Source organism: Corythoichthys intestinalis, chromosome 1, assembly GCF_030265065.1.
Source record: "Corythoichthys intestinalis isolate RoL2023-P3 chromosome 1, ASM3026506v1, whole genome shotgun sequence".
Taxonomy (NCBI): Eukaryota; Metazoa; Chordata; class Actinopteri; order Syngnathiformes; family Syngnathidae; genus Corythoichthys; species Corythoichthys intestinalis.
Genome location: NC_080395.1, coordinates 76280184 through 76302699, shown reverse-complemented (window position 1 = coordinate 76302699; position 22516 = coordinate 76280184). Strand labels below are relative to the sequence as shown.

General features: G+C 40.1%; 2 protein-coding genes across 7 annotated transcripts in view; one reads left to right on the top strand and one right to left on the bottom strand.

Moving 5' to 3' along the window:
• LOC130918509 (glutamine-dependent NAD(+) synthetase-like) overlaps window positions 1-8591 on the top strand; it is a 70564-nt gene extending 61973 nt beyond the window's left edge. For all 6 annotated transcript variants that reach the window (XM_057840296.1, XM_057840279.1, XM_057840290.1 and 3 more), the window contains 2 exons: window positions 7553-7729; window positions 7823-8591. In XM_057840296.1, the coding sequence (XP_057696279.1) occupies window positions 7553-7729; window positions 7823-7867 (222 nt within the window). In that variant the 3' untranslated portion in view covers window positions 7868-8591. The remainder of the gene's footprint in view (window positions 1-7552; window positions 7730-7822) is intronic.
• Window positions 8592-18532: 9941 nt separating this feature from the next.
• On the bottom strand, window positions 18533-19575 carry LOC130922548 (histone H3-like centromeric protein A). The gene is made up of 4 exons (XM_057847364.1): window positions 19224-19575; window positions 19034-19146; window positions 18903-18977; window positions 18533-18838 (listed from the first exon to the last, which is right to left on the bottom strand). The coding sequence occupies exons 1-4, from the start codon at window positions 19558-19560 to the stop codon at window positions 18707-18709; spliced, it is 657 nt and encodes a 218-aa protein (XP_057703347.1). The 5' UTR covers window positions 19561-19575; the 3' UTR covers window positions 18533-18706.
• Window positions 19576-22516: the final 2941 nt, after the last annotated feature.

Sequence of the window (22516 nt, the reverse complement as noted above, 5' to 3'; positions counted from 1 at the left end):
AAGTCAAAATGTCCGTATGTTGAGCAGGATTTTCCCATAACAATACATTATAATCCTATTCATTTGTTCCACAGCCTGAAAACCTACATTAAATCTACTGCAAATCGCATTACACAGAGCAAAACAAATAAATAACGAATAAAAATCAGAATTATAATATAACAATAGTAATAATAATAATTCCTATAATGTAACGAATGGGGTTTAAATGTGGCTGATGTGTTTGCGTGGTGTACCTGAACGCACCGTGTGGCTGACTTGACGAAGGGAGGACGCCTTTGTTCAGCTGAGCCGGACAATAGGCATGTTCTGAAATAATTTATTTTTGTAGCTGGCCTGTCACTTTCAAGCCCAGAAGACAGGTTGTGGTGAAAAAGCTACCATAAAATAGACCAAACTACTGAAAGAATGTGACTTTTCTTTTTAAGTGTTTACTTGTCCCTTCAATTCTTCCAGTTTTATCCTCTGTGTAAACCAAATGGAACATACTAGTCAGGTTTTCTTTTCTTTTTTTTTTTTTTAACTTCATGCATGGAACTGTTGAAATTCGCCCCCCCGGCCAAGACGCACTCGGGAACAGCGGCAGCCAAAACAAGTGCCGCTCGGCTGACGCTGCCCCGGCGCGCGCCAACTGGGAAGGCAGAACTTCGCGCGTCCACCTCTGATATTAACCCTTTGTACTGACTCCATGTTCCAAAAGTTTGAAAAAGACTCGCCGAAAGCAGGTTGACAATTTATTCGTCGACAATGGTCAAAAACAAGGCAATAAACAGACGACGGAGGGACAATTCTGGATCCAAAACAAGGCTACATGTTTCCGAGCAGCAAAAATCTGTGTTATCTCAGTGTCCAGTCTTTTTAAAGTCTTTGCTGAAGCGGGCCGCGTCAAAGGCGTCTCCGAAGGTGTGTCTGGGCGTTGCTTTTGGGTCTTCCCCTCTGTGGCCGGTTTTGGGCGGCTTAGGTTCATGCGCCGATGGGACACCCGCTATCAACTTTGCTGTCCGGGCTGGCTGTACTTGTTTTAGGACAAAGCGCTTTGTCCTTGGAGTTTGCTGGGAGAGCTGATTGCAAGAGTTGGTGCGTCAATCTTGTTCGTGACGCACGCGTTGGGTTTCTGTGATAAGACGGCATTGTGTATCTCTTCTATTTCTTCTCATTAAACTATGGTGTGCTATTTATTTTATATTAGTAGTGCAGTCCTACCGTAAATTTGAAAAGGATTCTATTTCCTGATTAATTATATTACGTGTGTTAGAGTAATGCAAACAGTTAGACGGTGCCTACGAGAAACTGTACAATTTTTCTCATCTCCCCCTCATTACCCCGGATAAGGTTAATCACTTTACTGTGTCAAAGAGCATGTAGTGGAGTCTGCTTAAACAATAGTTAGATTAATGTGTTAGACTAATGCAAACAATTATATGGTGTGTGCGATGACCAGTGTTGTTAATCTTACTGAAAAAAAGTAATTAATTATAGTTACAAATTACTTCTCCCAAAAAGTAATTGCGTTACTAACTCAATTACCTGAATGTAAGAGTAATCAGTTACTTGGCAAAGTAATTGGTGATAATTACTTTTTTTTTTTTCCTCAAAAAAAAAAAAAAAAAACATTGGCCACACTATGTGAAGTTTTTTGTGGAGGTTTTTGGTACAATTGGCCCGAGCCCAATTCTTTACCCTAATTTACCCTTTACCCTGAATCAACTGTTAAAAGTTGTTAAAATTGCTCCCATTATTGCATTAGTTCCCTTCTCTCTACTTTCGACATATGAAAGTTTTAAAACTGTTTCATCATTTAAAGAAAGATTCAAGTCAAGATTTTGCCGATTTAGAAGTATTTTAGATAAAAAGTTACTTAGGTTCGCGAGGTTCTTCTCTACAACAGAGCCGTCCTAAAAAGCCTACTGCTTTAAGATGGCGGCTGTCATTTTGCATCTAGTTATATTTATATACAGTACATGGGATATCTACAGGGGCGGACTGGGACTAAAAAGCAGCCCTGGACTTTGACTCAGCCCAGCCCATAAGAATCGCTATACAAAGGGAAACACAGACCCCATAGGGGGGTCCGGGAACATGCCCCTCCCGGGAGAATTTTTTTTTTTTTTTTACATTTTATTGTAAAATGCACCAATTTCGTGCACTTTGAGAGAAAAATGAAGAAAATGTGTCTAGACTGTGACTGTCTGACTACGGGCGCTCAAAGTACTGCAAGGCTGAACTGGAGTTGGATTCATTTTCTGTACTAGCTCTATGATCAACCTGAATAAACAAATGAAAGAATTTATTTTTCAAAGCAAGTTTTACGTATCCAATTGATTATAATATATCTCTATAGATCTCTGTCTATAAAATGACTTCATTGTTTATGCCATAATTCAGTGGTCTCCAAACTATTCCACATAGGGCTGCGGCGGGCGCAGGATTTCATTCCAACAAAACAAGACAAAACCTCTGCACCAATCTGGTGTCTTACAAGTGTAATCAGTTGATTGCAGTCAGGTGCTGCTTGTTTTAGCAGAAACTTCATTGGTTAAACTGTCGGTACTCGATCGGTTAAAACAAAAACCAGGCCCCACAGCGGCCCTTGAGGACCGGTTTGGAGACCCCTGCCATAATTAATCTTGCCATACAAATAATAAATTTCAATGAAAATACAATACACATTTCAAGACAAATCCTGTATACATAAACTTCATTGGAAAGTATTAACCAGAAAACAAAACGATATATAAATGATTAATAATGTATATAACATCAATTTAACTACCTAAACTTTAAAGTAAAACCATTCATTTTATTAATATTTTGTTATATTTCTTCTGAATTAATATTGCTATGCTGCGTGTGCATACATTGTTTTACGGCTAAAATATTTTTTCTTAGGAGAGGGATAGTAGGACTAGCATACTGTAACTTGACACGATTGCAAACGGGTACATCGACTAGCTGGCACTAACCCTTTAATTGTCATTTATTTGATTTAAAATGTAGCTACCTGATGGATAACAATTGCCAGTTTACAGAGCAAGTAACCCTCTTCATCCCAATTTACTTGCCCTGCGCTTGTCTGGGGAACTTCCAAGTTTATCGTTGCCCCCTCCCTCTTCTTTTCTCTCTCCCAGCACCGTCTGCACGTCAGAGCGGCTGCAGCTCCCTCTCACCATCGCCGGGAGCTAAGCTGTTGTTACCCGACGTGGCCGTTGCAGCCAGACTGCTGCTTGCGAAAATATTTGTCGATTTATGACATTTTAATGCTTCACTCTCCAGTTTCTTTAATTTTTTCTCTCTAACCTTCTCCGCGCCACCCTGCTCTTTTCAGTTTTTTTGCCACCACCATCCATATTGTGCATTAACACTCGTCGCTATTTTGCTTCCACAAGGAAGGAACCAATGAAGGCTACTCTGTGCTTTCGTCGTTCCTAGTCTATCAGATTGGCGGTGAAAAGCCAGGCGCATTGCTGCCACCTGTCGGATTGGATGCGAACTGTAGCTAATCAGAGGATAGGGGGGATAAAAACAGTGATGCATAATGAATGGCGGCCGCCGGCCGTCCAGGGCACCGGCCGTTCTGTGATCCTCCAGAACCCACAGATTACCAGTCCGCCCCTGGATATCTACCATGTCTACCATAACATGCGGGCGTAGTTTGTCCGGCTATCGGCTACAACATGTATTATTGGAGCTACCTAGCATCGCGTTTGCTCGGCGTCACAACTTTCTTGCCTCCTCCCTGCTCCTGCTCTGCTCTGTCGTCTCGGTGAGTCCGTCTCCCTCAGACTTTTCGACCAATATAGTAACGCATAGTAACGCATGCCTTTCCGTCCTCAGTAACGGTAACGGCGTTGCCAAGATGAGAAAAGTAATTAATTAGATTACCCACTACTGAAAAAAATAACGCCGTTAGTAACGCCGTTATATTGTAACGCCGTTATTAACAACACTGGCGATGACGGTATCTTTTCCCTTCAATCCCCCTCACAAGCCCCGACAGGGGATCGTAAAAACATGGATGTGGCCTTAGAACTTAGCTTTAGCAAGTGGTGGAAGAAATGTAGTAATTGATGAACAGTTTAAACAGGGATGTGCGAAATTTGCAAGTCCCCCTCAGGACTCCTGTTAAATACTCTTTAAAACAATATGATACCGCCTCAAAGGGTTAATCCTTGATTTTCCTTGGTCCCGTGGCTATAGGCATCAGCTCACAGTGACCTCTTTGTACAGGTGCATTGAGACCGATTTTTCATGATCAATTAGACGGGCTACCAATCAAGTTAGTCCTGTCGCTAGGAAAAATGAGATATACATTCAGTTAAATTTGGCCCCATAAATAAAAATAAAGTTAATCTTTAGTTCGGAAAAATGAGAGACACACTAAGCTAAATTTGGTCCATTGAATAAAAAGCTTTAAATTAGGAAAAGTGAGAACCGTACTGGGTTAAATTTGGTCCAGTAAATTAAAATTTAAGTACCCCGCTTTTCAACTTCCGTAACGTTAGGGTCAACCACCACCTGTATTAAGAGGGAACTGTGCGCAGCCCTGAACAAAAAGGAATGCAACAGTTTGTCAAACATCTCAGAACAGCTTTTAAAGGAAGAAAATGAACAGCACTGACAAACTACTACATCTACAAACATAGCACAGCAAAAAACATTCCCCCATTGACTAAAGAATGGTAAAAAAGCGGTACCGTACCAAAGCGGAATGTTGCAATACAGAAAAAAACTTGGACACAATGAACTCGACATAAACGTCTTCACCCCTTACCAGTTGTTGAAAATGATGGACACAGACGCCTGTAGGAAAACTTTATTCCACCCCAATTAAAGAAAAACTTTATTCCGCCCCATTTACCAAAAAATGAATAAATATCCTAATAAAAAAAAATATATATATAAAAATAATACAAGTTATATTCTCCACCCCAAATGACAAAAAATGGCTAAAGGCTAAAGAATAAAAAACTGGGACTTAAAAATGGCACAAATCTACCGAGTACTATGATTTCGAACCTAACGAAAAATTAGTAGTCTTTGAACAAAAATCCCAAGAACAAAAATGAATCTATGGTGATTGTGGAAATATAAAACAACCAGTGTTGTTAATAACGGCGTTACAATATAACGGCGTTACTAACGGCGTTATTTTTTTCAGTAATGAGTAATCTAATTAATTACTTTTCTCATCTTGGCAACGCCGTTACCGTTACTGAGGCGGGAAAGGCGTGCGTTACTATGCGTTACTAAGTTGGTTGAATAAAAAAAAGTCAGAGAAACGGACTCACGGGGACGAGAGCAGAGCAGGAGTGGGGAAGACGCCGTTGCAACCGCGATGCTAGGTGGCTCCAATAATACCTGACTGCAGCCATAGCCGACAAACTACACTCACATGACACGGTAGATATCATATTATAGAACTAGATGCAAATGATAGACACTGCTGCATTGCCAACATGTTTTAAGGACTACATGCGTTTGTAAACAGCCGCCATCTTAAAGCAGTAGACCTCTCAGGAAGGCCCTGATGTAGAGATCCTTCCTAGCGAACCTAAGTAATTTTTTTTTTAAATCTAAAATGCTCCTAAATCGGCAAAATCTTAACTTAAATCTATCTTTAAATGATGAAACAGTTTTAAAACTTACACATGTTTGAAGTAGACAGAAGGGAACTAATGCAATAACGGGAGAAATTTTCACAACTTTAACGATTGATTCACAACTTTAAATGACTTCCACACATAGCAAAGGTTACTAGCTAGTTATCGCAATACCCTTTTGTCTAGTTAAGTTGAGGGTAAAGAATTGGGCTAGGGCCAATTGTCCCCCAAACCCTTTAAGCTTCACATTTGTTTTTTTTTTTTTTTTTTTTTTTTTTTTTTTTTTTTTTTTTTTTTTTTGAGAAAAAAAAAATATATATCACTAGTTACTTTGCCAAGTAACTAATTACTCTTACATTCAGGTAACTGAGTTACTAACGCAATTACTTTTTGGGAGAAGTAATTTGTAACTAATTAATTACTTTTTTAAAGTAAAATTAACAACACTGAAAACAACCCAGTGAACTTATATGACATGTGTTGAGGAATTACAAAACCCAAATGTGACTGCAAAAGATCGAAAAAAGGTGACGGAAAAAATAAAACCCCAACTACATAAACAATGTGTATTCCCACCACTTACCGACAACGTCAGGGGCACCTTTCCACACCACATTTCTAACAGCAACATCCGCATGTGAAATCAATAAAAGGGGAAAAGGAAAGAAAATCCAAACCTTTTAGTGAAAAATAATATAAAAAAAACAAATATACAAAAGCACTATTGCGACAGGGACCAAGACGCTAAACCTATTTATTTCCATAATCAGTTGTCGCTTCCTAGGAAATGGGTCAAATGGGAATGGGTAAGGGTCCTTATTTTCTCCCATACTGTGGTTGGACTTGACTAGTAAAAATAAAAAAATACAACTTCTTAAAAAATAATAAAGCCTAGAACCAGGTATGACTGCAAGCATTCCCCCGAGCTGGGCCTTCTCTGACTATGTACAAGTTTTTCCTCTTCCCACATTCATCAGCAGTCGCGCGCACACAGACTAGTATGTCTCACATATACCGTATGTGTGTGTAAATTGTATGGAGACGGAAAGGTGCCATTGGATGGTTGTCTGAGGCAATGAACACCTTTAGAGGTAATTTTCCCTTCCCCTTCCATAAAGGCTTATCCAGATGGACAAAACAGTTGTTGGTTGTCGGACAGTGGACTGCTCAGGCAGGCAATCGGGCGGATTTACATCTTCCAAAAGGTGCAGTTTGCCTAGTATGTAATGTATACTGAAGCTTGTTTTTGCTGTGACAAAACAGCTGTTTGAGCTGCTGTGGAAAGTTCTTTGGTCATTGTGTGTTTTAACATAATAAACTGTGAACATTAACAACTGAATGTGACTTTTCAAGACAAAGTAAAGGTGCTTGATGGGATTTGTCCCAGATGTTCTAACACTCAATTTTCTAAAATGTAGGCAGTCTGGTTTAGCTACAGTTCTGGATGCTAGTTGTAGTTTCATGCCACATGTCCCTCTCATCATTTTTACACTAACACAGGAGTTAACAAGTCTGGATTTGCAAATATTCAAGATGCTAATTACAGCTATCCAGAGTGACCCCCCCCCCCCCCCCCCTTCACACCTAGGCTGCTTGATTGCTTGTTTGAGTGGTCTATTGTTTGACAAAGCCAAGTAGTCAGTTTGCTATCGGGGTCATTTGATGCCTTTATGGTATTTCTTTATAGCCAAAAAAAAACTGGTAGCTCCAATGTTAAAAACCTGACGAAGCTGGGGACTTGTAGAAACAAATTTTCTGTCTGATGTCGAAAGGATCGTGTGTCGAAGCCATCATATGTCGAGGTACCACTGTATTAATAAGATTGTTCTTCTTTCTAGCCAACATCCTCTTTCTTCCTTGACTGACTTTCTTGGACACTTATTAAAAACGACTTCAGGCATTCATTGCTAATGAATGTTGTGCTCTCAGAAATGATTTTGTGTTTCCTAAAGGTTGCATATAAGGTTAAGCACTTCTTCAGGATGTACTCGGTGAACCGCCATAAGATGACAACAGTGACTCCATCCTACCATGCTGAGAGCTATAGCCCTGACGACAATCGCTTTGACCTCCGGCCGTTCCTCTACAACACACTCTGGAGCTGGCAATTTCGGTCTATTGACAGTCAGGTAGCAAATAGTTTAGTTAGTTACAAGTTTTCTTGTAATAGTATGTCTTTAAATTCCATTAATGTAAGTAGTTTTTTTTTTTTTTCTTTTCAGGTATCACATATCACAGCAAAGCCAAACTGTCCAGTGTCCGATTAACATCTGTGCAAGACCAAACACTGCAAATGTGTTGATTTTTTTTTTTCTTTTTTTAATGAAAACGCCACCATATGTATACATACCTGTTGTACGGTTTCGGCGTAATTGGTACAAGTGGGCACTGATTTTTAAATGTGTACGCTGTACGTTCAAAATCTGTATGGTTTTCGTGCATTTCGTTGTTTTTTTTCTGTGTTCGGATTTTGTCACCGTTTCGACAATGAGACATTGTGTTTTACTATGCATTACTATGTTGATTGAATGACGTGAGAAAAGTCAGAGACACAGAGAGAGAAGAGTGTTGTGACGCTGTTGCAAACGCGATGCTAGGCTAGGTGGCTCCAATATTTTCCTGACTGTAGCCGACAGCCTACACCCAACAGTCTACGCCCACTTTTATTCTGCCAATTTGTTGCCAAACACAATTTGCCTGCAACTATTGCTGATCACTTCTCAGAATTAGCAAAAGAAATGTTACCTGACTCAAAGATTGCATCGCAAGTTCATTTTATCAATTGACCATTTTAATTTATCATTGGACACACTAACTACCTTGAAGTCAAACTGAATTGCGAGCTTAAGTGCAGCCATCAAAAGACATGATAGAAATTGCCAAAAGTCCCTGTTAATTTTTAGTAATCATGATGTAGCTGAAGATATTGTTCTTTGATTGCACCAGGTTATATGTAACAATATTACCAATAAATTCATGTTATTTTAAAAAGTGAGTTTTATTTTTGTTTCATATTGCACGCTATATAAAACGTAAGATTAGTTAACAATTTGTAACGGTAAAGGGTGTACTTGTATAGCACTTTTCCACCTTTCAAGGTGCTCAAAGTGCTTTACACTGCATTACCATCTACCTACTGGTGACACAGCACCAGGAGCAATGTGGGGTTTGGTATCTTGCTCAAGGATACTTAGGCGAGTTCTTCAGGGCAGAGAATCAAACCCACAACCTCTGGGTTGGGGGACAACTACTCTACCACTGAGCCAGGCCATCCCCACAATTTTTAAGGGCATACCTCACTATTTGTAAGATTGTCAATGGACTCTGGTTGACAGGTATGTGTACTGTATACCAGTAGACAAGCCTGTGATTTCTTGACTAAGATCGCTTTCAACCCCTCTTTGTCCAGACAATACCTTAAAAAATTCCACAAAGTGTGTGATATTGAAATGCGATGTATACCATGTATGGCCTTTGGCCTTTCAGAGAAGCAAAATCAACCTTTATCATTGACTTTGACAGACCCAAAAGGACTGTAAAGCTTAACTTCATTTATGTCACTTAAAAAAGTTGCTATGATTTGTTGTCCCTGATTAAAAATGGGATTGGTGTTTATTGAAACATTGAAGCGTCATTTTTTTTTAAGCCATGATGCACATCAGACAATGCTTCTCATCAAGACAATTTTTATGAGGTGTGTGTTTTATAGAGGGCAGGGCAGCTTTAAACCACTCGTCAATGATGGGGCATACACCTGACTTGTTTGGTAAAAGTTGGTTTCAATTGCTCTTTAAGTCTCCTTAGGCAGAAGGTTCACTTATTTTCCCCCCTCTGTCATTGCATACTATCCTGCTTAAAATATGAAAACTTATAAATGTGGTGGTTTTAGTTAAAGCAGACAGTTTTTTCATCTTTGTGACTTTCACAAAGATCAGATCACATTTGATGGTGATTTTATGCAGAAATGTGTGAAATTCCAAAAGGTTCAGATACTTTTTCATACCGATGTATATTGCCAAGGCTCCATAATAACTTTTTGCATTGATTGCGCTGGTGCACCTAATTTTTTTTTTATGGTGCACCAGCACAAAATGTAGGCATCAGCAGGAACCCTGCGAAAACCCACGCAGGCATGGGAAGGGCATGCAAACTACACATTCTTAATGTGGATTATTTATAAACAAGAGTAATTTAGAAAAATCCTTTTCTTCATTGACTGAGTCCACTTTATCTCCTGCTAAGCAGTGCGGCCGATACTTAATAACGATGATTGACAGGTTTGTAACTTTGATCTAGTCATAGAAGGCTCGGTAGCGCAACGATCAAAGACGTGTTGACGTCATTTATTGTGGAGATGAGAGGCTGAGATAATATAGACCCTATCCAAGTGACGTCACAACTCCTTCCTCCTGACTGGTGCCGCCCATTTGTCCGTCAACACATCAAGTTTACCTGTTACGGCTACGTACATTCCTCCTATTTACGACGTGTTTTTCTGCTCGTTAACATTAATAATCAAAATGGTGAAGGCGTGTGTGGCGGTCGGTTGCAATAACAGAGAAGATAGACGGAGAAGACGGAGAGACTTGAAGTTCTACCGGATTCCGAGAGACCCGGAGAGAAGAGAGCGAGATGGGCTGCTGCAATTCGACGAGAAAACTGGGCTCCAAACGATTACCACAGATTATGTAGTAGTCATTTTATATCTGGTAAGATGCATTTAATATATATTTAGAGGGTTTTGGGCTGACAACCACAATTAAGATCATTGCTAGGCTAATCGCCGACAACATACACGTATGTATGTAGTGAGAATGCTATCGCTAAACCATATAAACATTAAAAGCCCTAACTCCATTGACAAACGACATGAATTACATTAGACTTGACAGTGGATGTTAGCAATAACAAAACATTTTGAATTGAAAATTTAGTAACTCACCTTTCCAAGCACAAGATCGATTCCTGCCGAATTTTCGTGGACGAGGACCTGTTTCACCCAACCAGCAACGAAGTATTTGTAAGCCTCCAAGCTCTTAAAGTTTTTCAAACTTTCGTGAGAATAGGCTGATTTTGTGTGGACAAGATAGTTGTACATATCAGGGTAGCTAGCAGATGTCAGGCAAATACGGCGGAGACCGGGTCGAAAAACATCGATTTAGGCATCAAATATGGATCTGGCGAATGGATAAACTGAAGTTTACGGCATCCGAAAGCACCGGGTCGACCATGAAATGCATTATAAATTGCTCGATCAATTGAGACCATTGATAATACAGACACAAAATGACGGACAAGGGGGCGGAACAATACAGCGAGCACGTGATTTTGTGACGTCGGTGGGTAGGGTCTATACTGTATATGGCGGAAAACACTCAAGTTCCGCTCTGAAACCCCCAATTTGGCCAACTTTCAAAATTGTCCGATAGGTATGTGTGATACATCATTTGAAAGCTTAAAATCTCTATTTTCTGGGGGAAGAAAAATTTTGAACAGGAGGGCAGTTTAGAAAAAAATTTAAACAGCAAAACCTTAACTGGAGGTGAGAGCATGCGAGAGCATAAATAAAGACGCCATGACTTTAAACGAGATATTATCGCGTACTTACCTCTTTTCGATCCAAAAACTATCATGTATCACCGAGTGTCAAGACAGCTGTGAATGGCCACAGCCGGATTTTGGGGGGATTTTATGGGTGAAACATGGTAATATAACATGGGTCGCGATGCAGAAATTGCAGACATCAAGCATTGGTCGAGAGTTTCCTTTTCATATATTTACCCTTTTAAAGTTTTTTTTTTCCTCCAATTTTTCTTTGTTTGGATCGATTATCATGTAAAATATTGGGGAAAATGCAACAGTAACGAAAAAAAAAATACAATTAAGCGATAGTTATTAGGTAACCGTGACTTTTTTACAGACGCCAATTTTTTCATTGTGACGTAATTTGTTTAAAACGTGATTTTTTAAAGTCTTTTTTTTTTTTTTTTTTTTTTTTTAATTTCAAACTAAATATTAGACATTAATTAATGATTCTAAGCTGAAAATGACAGAAATTTTGAATAATGAATACAATTACTTACCTTCTTTTTATGGCTAGGTTGAAACAAAAGCGTTTGCGCGACGTCTGTAAACGGGGTAAAACGGACAAATTAAAAATAGTTCGGGGACTTAATGCACCATGAAGCTGCAATGGCAGCATATAGACACACACACATATATACATATATATATACATATATATATATATATATATAATATATATGTATCAGAGGTTGTGCTAGACTTTTTCGTTGTCTGTCATTTTGACTGACAGTGTCATATAAATCCGGTCATAATGTATTTTTACGTCACATTTTTAAAATGATAATAATGACTTATCAATAGTATTTAGTTTTCATTCATTTTTAATTAATATTCTGTCCGAACAAGCTTAACAAGAGGCAAACAGACAGCGGAGTGCACCAATCAGCGACGGGCAGACGTGCTGTTAGCAAAGCGACGAGGGGCAGGACGAGGGACTTGCGCGCGGAAGTAAACATACGAGAACAGAGTTTATTCAACATGGCTAGCGCGAGACAGACTGTTGTCAACGACTCGTGTCGATGTGTTTTAGCTCATTTAAAACTGAATTTACCGCGGATTGGAACATATTCTCGGCTCTCCCGTTCGCCATCCGTGTTGTTGTAGAGACGACTTTCGGCGCGCAAGAGTGACGTTGCTCGTGAAGAACACGTCACGCAAATAAACAAATCTGATTTGTCGATTGATTTTGTACCTACTCGAGAGGCTGTGTCCCAGACTTTTCTCTCAGTGTTTGAAAAATAAAGGGAGAACAGTCTGGCCGTGCCAGGCAAACACTCAGTTGCCTTGACATTTTTCCGAGTAAGGCCAACGACATCATGCATCAAGAGAGACAATAGCTAATTAATATGCTCACTCGCCACCCCGTGGTCTGGGTTGTGAATTGCAACCTGTCAAAATGACAGATGGACTTCAGTTTTTTCTGTCACCGTTTTAAAAAACCGGTCAACGACGGAAAATATTCGGTTAACGTGACCCCTGATATGTATATATATATATATATATATCTCTCGCACGTCCTTGCGATTTTGAGTATTGTGAATCCGCACATTGCAATGACAATGTTCATACAATATATCGTTCAGTCCTAATGTACTGTATACAGTATGTAACTAATGTACCCCTTGGTGTCCTGATTTTTTAATGTGTAAATGATGTGATTTAGACAAAAACTGGCGCGTTTTTAAAATGTCACCCCCCCCCCCCCTTAAAAAAAAAACCATGTTTTGGGGCGAACTTTAGCAACTTTTTGTCAAACAAAAGATAGCCTCTGTCACCGAGCGTCCGATCTATTCAAAGTGGCAAACGAACGTTCCTTTTTTTTTTTTTTGCCACCAGCCCTTTCGCTTCAAATAAATCTGCTCCAGAGGAGATTTGCATGGAGGAATGGGCCAAAATACCAGCAACAGTGTGTGAAAAGCTAGTGAAGAGTTACAGAAAACGTTTGGCCTCCGTCATTGCCAACAAAGGGTACATAACAAAGTATTGAGATGAACTTTTGGTATTGCCTAAATACTAATTTTCCACCATGATTTGCAAATAAATTATTTAAAAATCAAACAATGAGATTTTCTGTTTTTTTCCCCCCACATTGTGTCTCTCATGGTTGAGGATATCCCATGTTGACAATTACAGGCCTCTCTAGTATTTTCAAGTGGGAGAACTTGCACAATTAGTGGTTGACTAAATACTTATTTGCCCCACTGTACTGTGAGTATCAGTCTTATAATAAGACACATTATCTGTCAAGACAAAGGAGGGAGCTTAGTCTAACTGGAGACCTTCAAATTCGCTGTGGCTACTCTACCTGCCGTTCAATGCTTTTGTATAACCTACAGTGGGGAGAACAAGTATTTGACACACTGCCGATGGGTTTTCCCATTGGCAGTGTATCAAATACTCCAACAAGTATCAAATACTTGTTCTCCCCACTGTATAATCCCTTTTTTTTTCTTTTTTCCCCTTTAGCCCAGATTCTCAAGCCATCAGTGAGGACTCGGATCACTCGGATAAGAGGCCTATGGTCGTTAAATTAGTCTCTTCTGGAGAGGTGATGTGGGGGAAACAGTCAAATCAGTACCTTACACACCTATTTTTAGATTGTCAAAATGTCTGCGAGGAAACTTGATCCCCTGGGCAATGAAGCGTCTTATGAAAGAAAGTTGCTCAGAAAGTGGAAGTAAAATATTCAATTATTTGCTTCACATTTACTTCAAGTGAACTGCTTGTTTTCGTTGTGTGAATATTCTTTCTACTCTTGTACAACCACCAAAAACTACTTGAAGATGGCTGGTTTTGGAAACCAAGGACAATGGACAATGAAGACGATGCTCCACAACACACAGGACGACTCCTGGAGCTGCGGCAATTTGTTGTTAACGGTGCAACAACTTTTTAAAATGTATTATCGGTAGCTACCAAATGTCTTTAGCTGTGCTGAAGCTATATTGTCATTTTTCTTTTCAGTTCAGTGCCTGTGTATTTCCACACACATAAATGAACATTTAGTAAAACTGGCCCCTTGCCCCTATAGTTTGCAGAGGAGTTTCTGGAGCATGGCAACATCTGCCATATCCAGACATCTCCACAAGCTTGGATTGACTTCGCCTGTGCTCTGCTTCAATACCCAGGTCAGCTTATGCATATCGCCGTACTCTGTATTTTAAATTCATCTTCTGAAATACTCCTTCCTTGAAGCAGACAGTGATCATGACATGATCGTAAAGTATAATAAAATACAGTATGTGCTCTTCAATTTGCTCAGAAATGCTTATTCATCAACCAATTTCTTGTTTTCACAGGTGCAGTATGCCACCTGCTTAAGATGGGCACATTTAGATCGTGTACAATATTTAAATACAACTAGCAGGGAACATCATTGCCCAAAATGTACAAAATTGTAAATAAAAGTCCTGCGTCGGTCTCCATTGTTCATACGTCAATGGCCACAAAATCTTTACAATTTAAGATTAAGGATAAATGCCAGAGGGGTATGGAGGTGAATATCATCCATCTATTATTGCATTAAATACAGGGAGCAATATTTAATAGCGTGTAATGGAACTATCTAAAACATATCAACTAGTCGGGAGATTTACAGGGGGATGTGAAGTTTAATAATACGATGGATAGGTAGACCCAATGTATTTAAATTGGCTCCACATTTTTAGTTAACGCAGCATCAATATTTTATACTATTTCTTTGACCTCAGTTGTTTATTTTCTTTTACTTATTTATTATTTACCCAAAACAGTTTGTTTTGGGTGATTGTCTTGTCGGAACACCCACGACCTCTGACACACACCCAGTTTTCTGACACTAAATCCTACATTGCAGCCCAAAACATTTTGATAGTCTCCATGTTACATGACTCCTTGCACACTGTCAAGGCACCCAGTGCCAGAGGAAGCAAAACAATCCCAAAACATCATTGGACCTCCACCATGTTTCACTACAGGCACTGTGTTCTTTTCTGCGTAGGCCTCATTCTTTTTTCTGGCACTGTGCACTGGGTCTCCAACCATTTCTTGGTGCCATTTCAGGTATGCTTTGGGTCATTGTCCTGTTGGAACACGATGCAGACCCAGTTTTCTGACACTACACTCTACATTGGGGCCCAAAACATTCTGATAGTCTCCAGATTTCATGACTCCTTGCACAGTCAAAGCACCTAGAAAGACCTGCAAAGAAAAGACAGAGTGCCTATAGACCCCAATCACCAACGTCATACAATCACGTGATCGCTGTATTGTGCCGCCATATTGTCCGTCATTGTGTGTCGTATTGTCAATGGTCGTAGTTTCTAAAGGTGGATTCACTTGCAAATTATGGAAGCCCCGGTGCTTTCAAACGCTGTAAACTCATTGGATGAGTTGCATAAAAGCCGTTATTTGGAAAAGCTTCGGTCGATCCAGTCGCCAGATCCATATTTGATGCCCAAACCGATGTTTCCTCCCGTCCCAAAGCTCGTCCCAGGAGCACAAAATTTCCAATCATACTCCAGTTTATGTCACGATGAGGAGTCGAGTACCCAAAATCGGCACCGGCCCGAATATAAACCGACATTTGGTCAACTGAGCGTCACCATTGTCACGATTGGAAAATGAAATTTGATCGGCAACAGGCTGGTGTGTGCCGAAAAATAGCTGCTCCGCGTGAAATGTTCCCCGTGCCGGGAGCGCTTATTTATAACGCTTTATTGACGCATTACAGTAATGGATTTACGACTGTAAGATCAGTTTTAAACAATTAAATTACACAAAATATTAGTAATGTATTTTAGTAACAAATCATGGACTGGGCCACATAACCATCTTTGAACATAAATGTATTAGTCTAAAGGTTTTCACGACCATATCCTAATGACAATCACACAGGTATGACATTTATTAGTTCAAGCAGAGTAAAATAATACATATTCTCGGTACAAGAAAGTCGTTTCCGTGTGGGCGCTCCCGTCAGGGGGGACATTTCACGCAGAGTGGCTATTTTTCGGCACAACACCTGTTGTTGTGCTCACCTTCTTGCTGCGCGACCGTGCCGACGAGCTTCGTAGTCTCTGTCTGATGATGTCTGCGATCGTGTTGGCATCATATTGATGTTTTCGCCGCTGTCTGACGGCTGTCGACACAAACGCATCATGGACCGAGATAAACAAACCGTGCTGCTTTAGAGATGTGCCCTTTTAACAATGGGCACACAGCAACAACTAAAATGACCGTTTATCTTCTCTGTTACTGCAACCAACCGCCACACATGCCTTCACCGTTTTGAGTAATCAATGTTAACGATTGTCAGGAAGGTTTTTGGGTTCGTTTACTAGGCGGTGATTTTAGACAAGCAGAAAAACACGCAGTAATAGGAGGAATGTACGTAGCGGTAATATGTAAACACGATGAGCTGACGGACAATTATGGCGGCACCAGTCAGGCAGGCGGAGTTGTGACGTCACGTGATTGGGGTATATAGTCAAACATGGTGGAGATCAAATGGTGTTTTGGGGTAGTTTTGCTACCTCTGGCACTGGATACCTTGACAGTGTGCAAGGAGTCATGAAATATGGAGACTATCAAAATTTTTTGGGTCACAATGTCTACAAAATATTTGACGCAATTAACACACATGCCCCGCTCAAACAGGTTAAAATGACAGCACAGTGAAATGGCATCTTGTTAGTTGTGATTTTTGGAGTTTTGTCGCCCTCTGCTGGCGCTTGGGTGCGACTGATTTTATAGGCTTCAGCACCCGTGAGCATTGTGTAAGTAATTATTGACATCAACAACGGTGGGCTACTAGTTTATTTTTTGATTGAAAGTTTCACAAATTTTATTAAAACAAAAACATTAAGAGGGGTTTTAATATAAAATTTCAATACCTTGTACTAACATTTATCTTTTAAGAACTACAAGTCTTTCTATCCATGGATCACTTTGACAGGATGTTAATAATGTTAATGCCATCTTGTTGATTTATTGTTATAATAAACAAATACAGTACTTATGTACCGTATGTTGAATGTATATATCCATCTTGTGTCTTATCTTTCAATTCCAACAATAATTTACAGAAAAATATGGCATATTTTGTAGATGGTTTGAATTGCGATTAATTTTTAAGCTGTAATTAACTTGATTAAAAATTTTAATCGTTTGACACCCCTAGTAGAAACAGATGACGCTACACAAGCACTTAAACAGGCTTGTTGTCAACGTATGTGTATGTGTCTACCCGCAAGGCAGAAAATGCATTTTGATAGTGTGTCGTAAAGGTTAACGGTCGCCCGATGAGGAAGACGGCGGGGCCGAGCCACGAGACTAGAGCTGTCCCGACTAGTCGACGTAGTCGACGTCATCGATGACGTAAATCCGTCGACGAGCACAACATGCCGTCGACGGTTAATGAAGGGTTAAAAAAATATATGCGTGGAAAGTTAGAATGCCGGATGCTCTGTTTGCAAGCGGGGAAAGCGGCACAAAGCCAAAAAAAGCGCACCAGAGTGTCCAAAACATTGACTTATTTCAAAGAAACAAAGGAGAGTACTCTTCTGTCCTGTCTCTTCAGTGCCAAGCTTGGCTGCACGTCAGCCGTGAATAAACACCTCAAGCGCCTTCACGCAGTTTGTAAGGTTTTTTTTTTTTTCATTTTTTGTACACCAGAGGGTGCTGTCGCCTTACTAAATAATAATGTTTCATTGACAATGGGCCTATAAGTGCTATTAGTATTGTTCTTAATGCTAATTGAAAGGTTTATTTCATGTTATGGTTTATTTTATGGTATTGAAAATTATATAAGGTTAAAAGATCATAAATATATACAGTATATACAGTGATTGCACTCAAGGGAGAGATTGTCAATGATAAGGTAATAAGGTAAAGGCAATTCATATAGGCAATTCATTGATATATAAATAAGGTTTAAAAGGAAAAAGGTGAAAAGTTTTTGTTAATTTCTAATTGTGTTGCTTTATTTGTGTGCACCGTAGCTCTTACAGTATGTTTACATCAAGGATGGAATAAAAGTTGTAAACCATCAGTTTAAGAGACCATCTTTTCAATCGGGATGCTACACTAGTTAATTCTATCAACATTTGAACTCATTGTTTATTTGTGATTTATTATTGTTATTTACGTGTTTATTTGTGCTTTAATAAATGAGTGTTCCAATATGTTTTTTTTGTTTTAATGATAAGCGTCAACAAAAATTTCATTGCTAAATTAGTTTTAAAAAAAAAAAATTTTTTTTAAATTAATTATTAGATTAGTCGACTAATCGTAAAAATAGTCTGCTGACTAATCGGGAGAAAATTAGTCGTTTGGGACAGCCCTACACGAGACGCTTCTTCGTTCCAGTGCCCTTTATTGAAAAAATACAGAACTTGGACACAATTCAAAAACAAATACGGCGGGCAGCCGTCGCGCTCAGATGGCGTTGGGCCCGCGGATAAACAAATACGGCGAACGGCCGTCGCGCTCAAATGGCGTTGGGCCCGCGGATAAACAAATACGGCGGGCGGCAATCACACTCAGATGGCGTTGGGCCACCCGCGGATCCTTTGGGCCAGTTGGATGTCCTGGCGAAACAAAGTGACTCGCTTGGCGTGCATGGCTAACAGGTTGGCGTCGCTAAACAGGAGCACCATGAATGCCTCGGCCGCCTGCGGGAGGAACGCCGTCGTCAGCGTGACGTCAACGCGAGCGAGCCACCTGTGCACCACTCACCTCCTGAAGCGCCATTAGAGCAAAGACCTGCCACTTGAAATCACGTCTGCAGGTAGTCTGGCACACCTCACGGACCTGCGGGCGGGAAGGGATCTCAATTCACGACCATCATCGGGCAAGTGAGGCCTTACCAGGCGAAAGAAGGGCGCCTTTGGCAAGAGGGCTCCGGTGCTCTTCTGATATTTGCGGATCTCCATCAAGGCCTTGGTACCGGGGCGAAAACGCCGAATCCTGGCCGAGCGTTCTGAAAACACAAAAAAAAGCTCTGACGATTGACGGACGGCACAATGGCCGCCCCCCCCGGCGGGCAGGCGGGCTCACCCGGGCGTGAGGAGGGACCCAGGCGTGATGACTTCTCAGATGGACCTGGGCGAAAGGAGCAGCTGGGCGCGGACGGGCCTGGCTGTGGGGATGGCAGCCTCTCGGGGCGGCGGCGCGGGGCAGCGCTTTTCCTCCGGTTGGACGAGCGACCCGGGCGTGATGACTCCTCAGAGGTACCTTGGTGAGGTGAGCGCCTGGGCTCGGGTGACCCCTCAGATGGACCTGAGCGAGGGGAGTGCCAGGGTGCAGACGGGCCCGGCTGTGGGGACGGCGGTCTCTCGGGTCGGCGGCGCAGGGCGGGGCCCTTCCTCCGGCTGGACGAGGTTTCATGGCGCATGGCGTCAATTGTCGTGGATTCTAAATGTTTTAAGCCACATCTCAGTCAAATTTGTATTAAATGTTTAGTACATAATATTTATAACATAAAGTTCATGTAGTTGGACACATTTGACACTACCACTTGACTTACTTTTAATATCATTTAGGCACAGTCCTTGTACTAGCCAACATGATCAGAGCAACCTTCATATTTCACTTAGGTTGTTGTTTAAAATCTTCTAACAATTTAAAATCAAATCTGTTCATCATTTTTCATCATCAATATTAGAAATAAGCCAGCCACGATGGAAATCATCATCAAGCGAGCTAAACAAACCACTGTGGTTCCGAATTAAGCAGCGGTGGCATTGTCAGCTTCAAAACAAAATACTTAGGCCAAGCAACTTTCTGTTCTGAAAGATGCAACAAGAGGGCAAGCGGGGATGGAAATTGGAATCAGCAAACGGTGACATGCACGCGACCGCAAATGCATACCTTGAGCAAAAAACGAGTTTGTTCGAAGAAGGTAAACCTCACCAAACGGGGTACCGATTCCTTTCCGACAGCACAAGATGCAAACCGAATGTCATACTGTAGGCTGTATTGTAGGGCTGAAGCTATCGAATATTTTAGTAATTGAGTAATCGACTGAAAATTCTATCGATTAATCGAGTAATCGGATAAAACATTTTTTAGGTAAAGAGCAATTATAAATATACATGACAAAACAAGACATTTCATCTAATATTCAACCCTTTTCAGTCAGTCATCTCAGATGTACTGTCGGATCATAGAAGTAGCGCTGCCTCGCATCGAAGTCATCCGCCTTAGGTGCGCTACTTTCGGCTTGAACTCCTCGAGCTGAGTCAGATGGCTGGCTGGAGCCCTGGTGGCCATTATTATTGCTTCATCGTGCTTTTGTGCCATTGGCGTAGTCACCTGTCACTCAAACATGTCGGAAGTAGCGGCAAAGTTGGATCAAAATGATTCAATCAAAACTTTTAGTACTTCAAATAAAAAATAAGTTCAAAACTTTTTGCTCTCCAAAAAAAAATTGACACTTTTGAGATATATATATTTCATATTAAAAAAAGATATTTTTTTTTTTTAGGGAAGGGCAATTTTATTTTTGCAAATGATTTTTTCTTTGACTGAAAATAGTTTTTTTGATTGAAGCAACTTTTTCTGGGATTGAATTTTGATTTACACACAATTGTCCTACCCATAATATGGCCCAAACAAAAAAAGGATTACCTTAATCAAAGAAAACAGTTTCAATGACAAATTAAGTGTTTAACTGCAAATTCCTGAGTCTCAAATATTTTTTTGCATTCAAAAACATTTTTTCTATGATTCTAAATTTATTTTTGATTAAAGTGATTTTTATTTTGAAAAGATTTTTTTGTTTTTGTTTGAAGCCGCTTAATCATTGATTAAATAATAAAGACACAAACTATGTCCCAGCCAAAATGTGGCCCAAATGCAAAACTACATTACTTCAATCAAAAAAGATGTATCAATGAAACACAAAACTCTACTTCAATTAAAAATTCAAAAAATTCAATCAAAGAAAAAGTTTTCAAATGCATTTTTTGAGTTTCAAATTTATTTTTGCATTCACTTTTTTTATTGAAGTGCCTTCTTTTTATCAAAAATATATATTTTGATTGAAGCAATTTTTTTTTTGTGCCAGCGAGCAACATCTTATTTATTAGCGCTAAGAAGTCTACTGCTTTAAGATGGCGGCTGTTTACTAACGCTGCCCAGTCTGTCATTTCGCATCTAGTTCTACATGCATGTGACATCTATGAGACACATCAGACGCTACCTGCTACTACCGTCGCATCATGTGGGCGTAGTTTTTAGCAACGTCGGCGGAGTATGTAACAGGTGTCGGCTGCAGTAAGGTATTTTTTTCTTCTTTTGCTTCTTCCTCTACGCACATGACTTCAGCGCGTTGTCCCGCATTAAAAGTAGTCCGGGCAAAACGTGATGCTTAGAGCTGGCAAAATTAAACGATTCCTCGAGGTGAATAAAATTACTCGGACCAGTTTTAAAATCGAGTTGCTCGAGAATTCGTTTCAGCTCTTCTGTATTGGCTAAACCAGATTGTGTTTGTTCGGTCCACTCAAGTGGATCTACGTGAACTCTGCTTTATATGTTGCTAATTAGTACCCCCAAAAAGTTTCGACTCACCATTTCCAGTCATTTTGTAAAAATTAACGTTTTCGTGACGGTCTCTTATTTTTAAACTGTGGCATAGTGATATTTACACGGGCAAACTAGGATTTGCAGTGCGTGCAGTGGTTTTTGGTCATGTGGACCAATAGGAGCCGAGTCCTGTTGCCGTGGTTTCAGATAAACAGTACAACAAGGCGTCAACCGCATCCAGCACCAATACGAGGGAAGAAGACCAAAAGACAAGAAAGACAAGGAAACCGCCTTCTAAAGTTACTCAAAAGTAGGGCTGCAACGATTAATCGATTAACTCGAGTATTCGATTAGAAAAAAATATTCGAATTAAATTTTGTTGCTCCTAGTATTTCTTTAATTAAAGTGGCGTTGTAATGGTTTATTTTGAAAGTGTTTGCATATAGTCTTATTGATTAGGGTGGATCCACTGCCCTCTGGTCTGCCTCTATTCACATAGCTGAATCCAACTGCTCCCTGTTAAGACCAACGTAAGTTTTTGTTTGAGCTAATGTTTTTTAATGCATTCGTAATTTAGTTAATAGGTATATTTAGCTGTTTTTTGTGGGAATATGTGTCTGAATCATTTGCTAAGAGCATTGGGGGAAAAAACGTTGGCATTTTATAGCATTTAAGCTAGCGGACTTTTTCTATGTCAGTTAGCCAATTGTTCTTTTGCTGTACATTGATCCTCATTTATTTACTTTTTTATGCTGTTTGAAGCTGAGCTCAGGTATTTTTTCATTTTCCTTACCCTATTACTCGGTTATTCGAACTAACTAGTC

Excerpts from the sequence above, each read along its gene's own strand:
- LOC130922548 (XM_057847364.1), bottom strand. The coding sequence starts at position 19,560 with ATGCGCCATGAAACCTCGTCCAGCCGGAGGAAGGGCCCCGCCCTGCGC. Across the intron at positions 19,147-19,223 it reads GGGTCCCTCCTCACGCCCGG|AACGCTCGGCCAGGATTCGG; the intron begins GTGAGCCCGCCT and ends TTGTGTTTTCAG. Across the intron at positions 18,839-18,902 it reads CTCTAATGGCGCTTCAGGAG|GCGGCCGAGGCATTCATGGT; the intron begins GTGAGTGGTGCA and ends TTCCTCCCGCAG.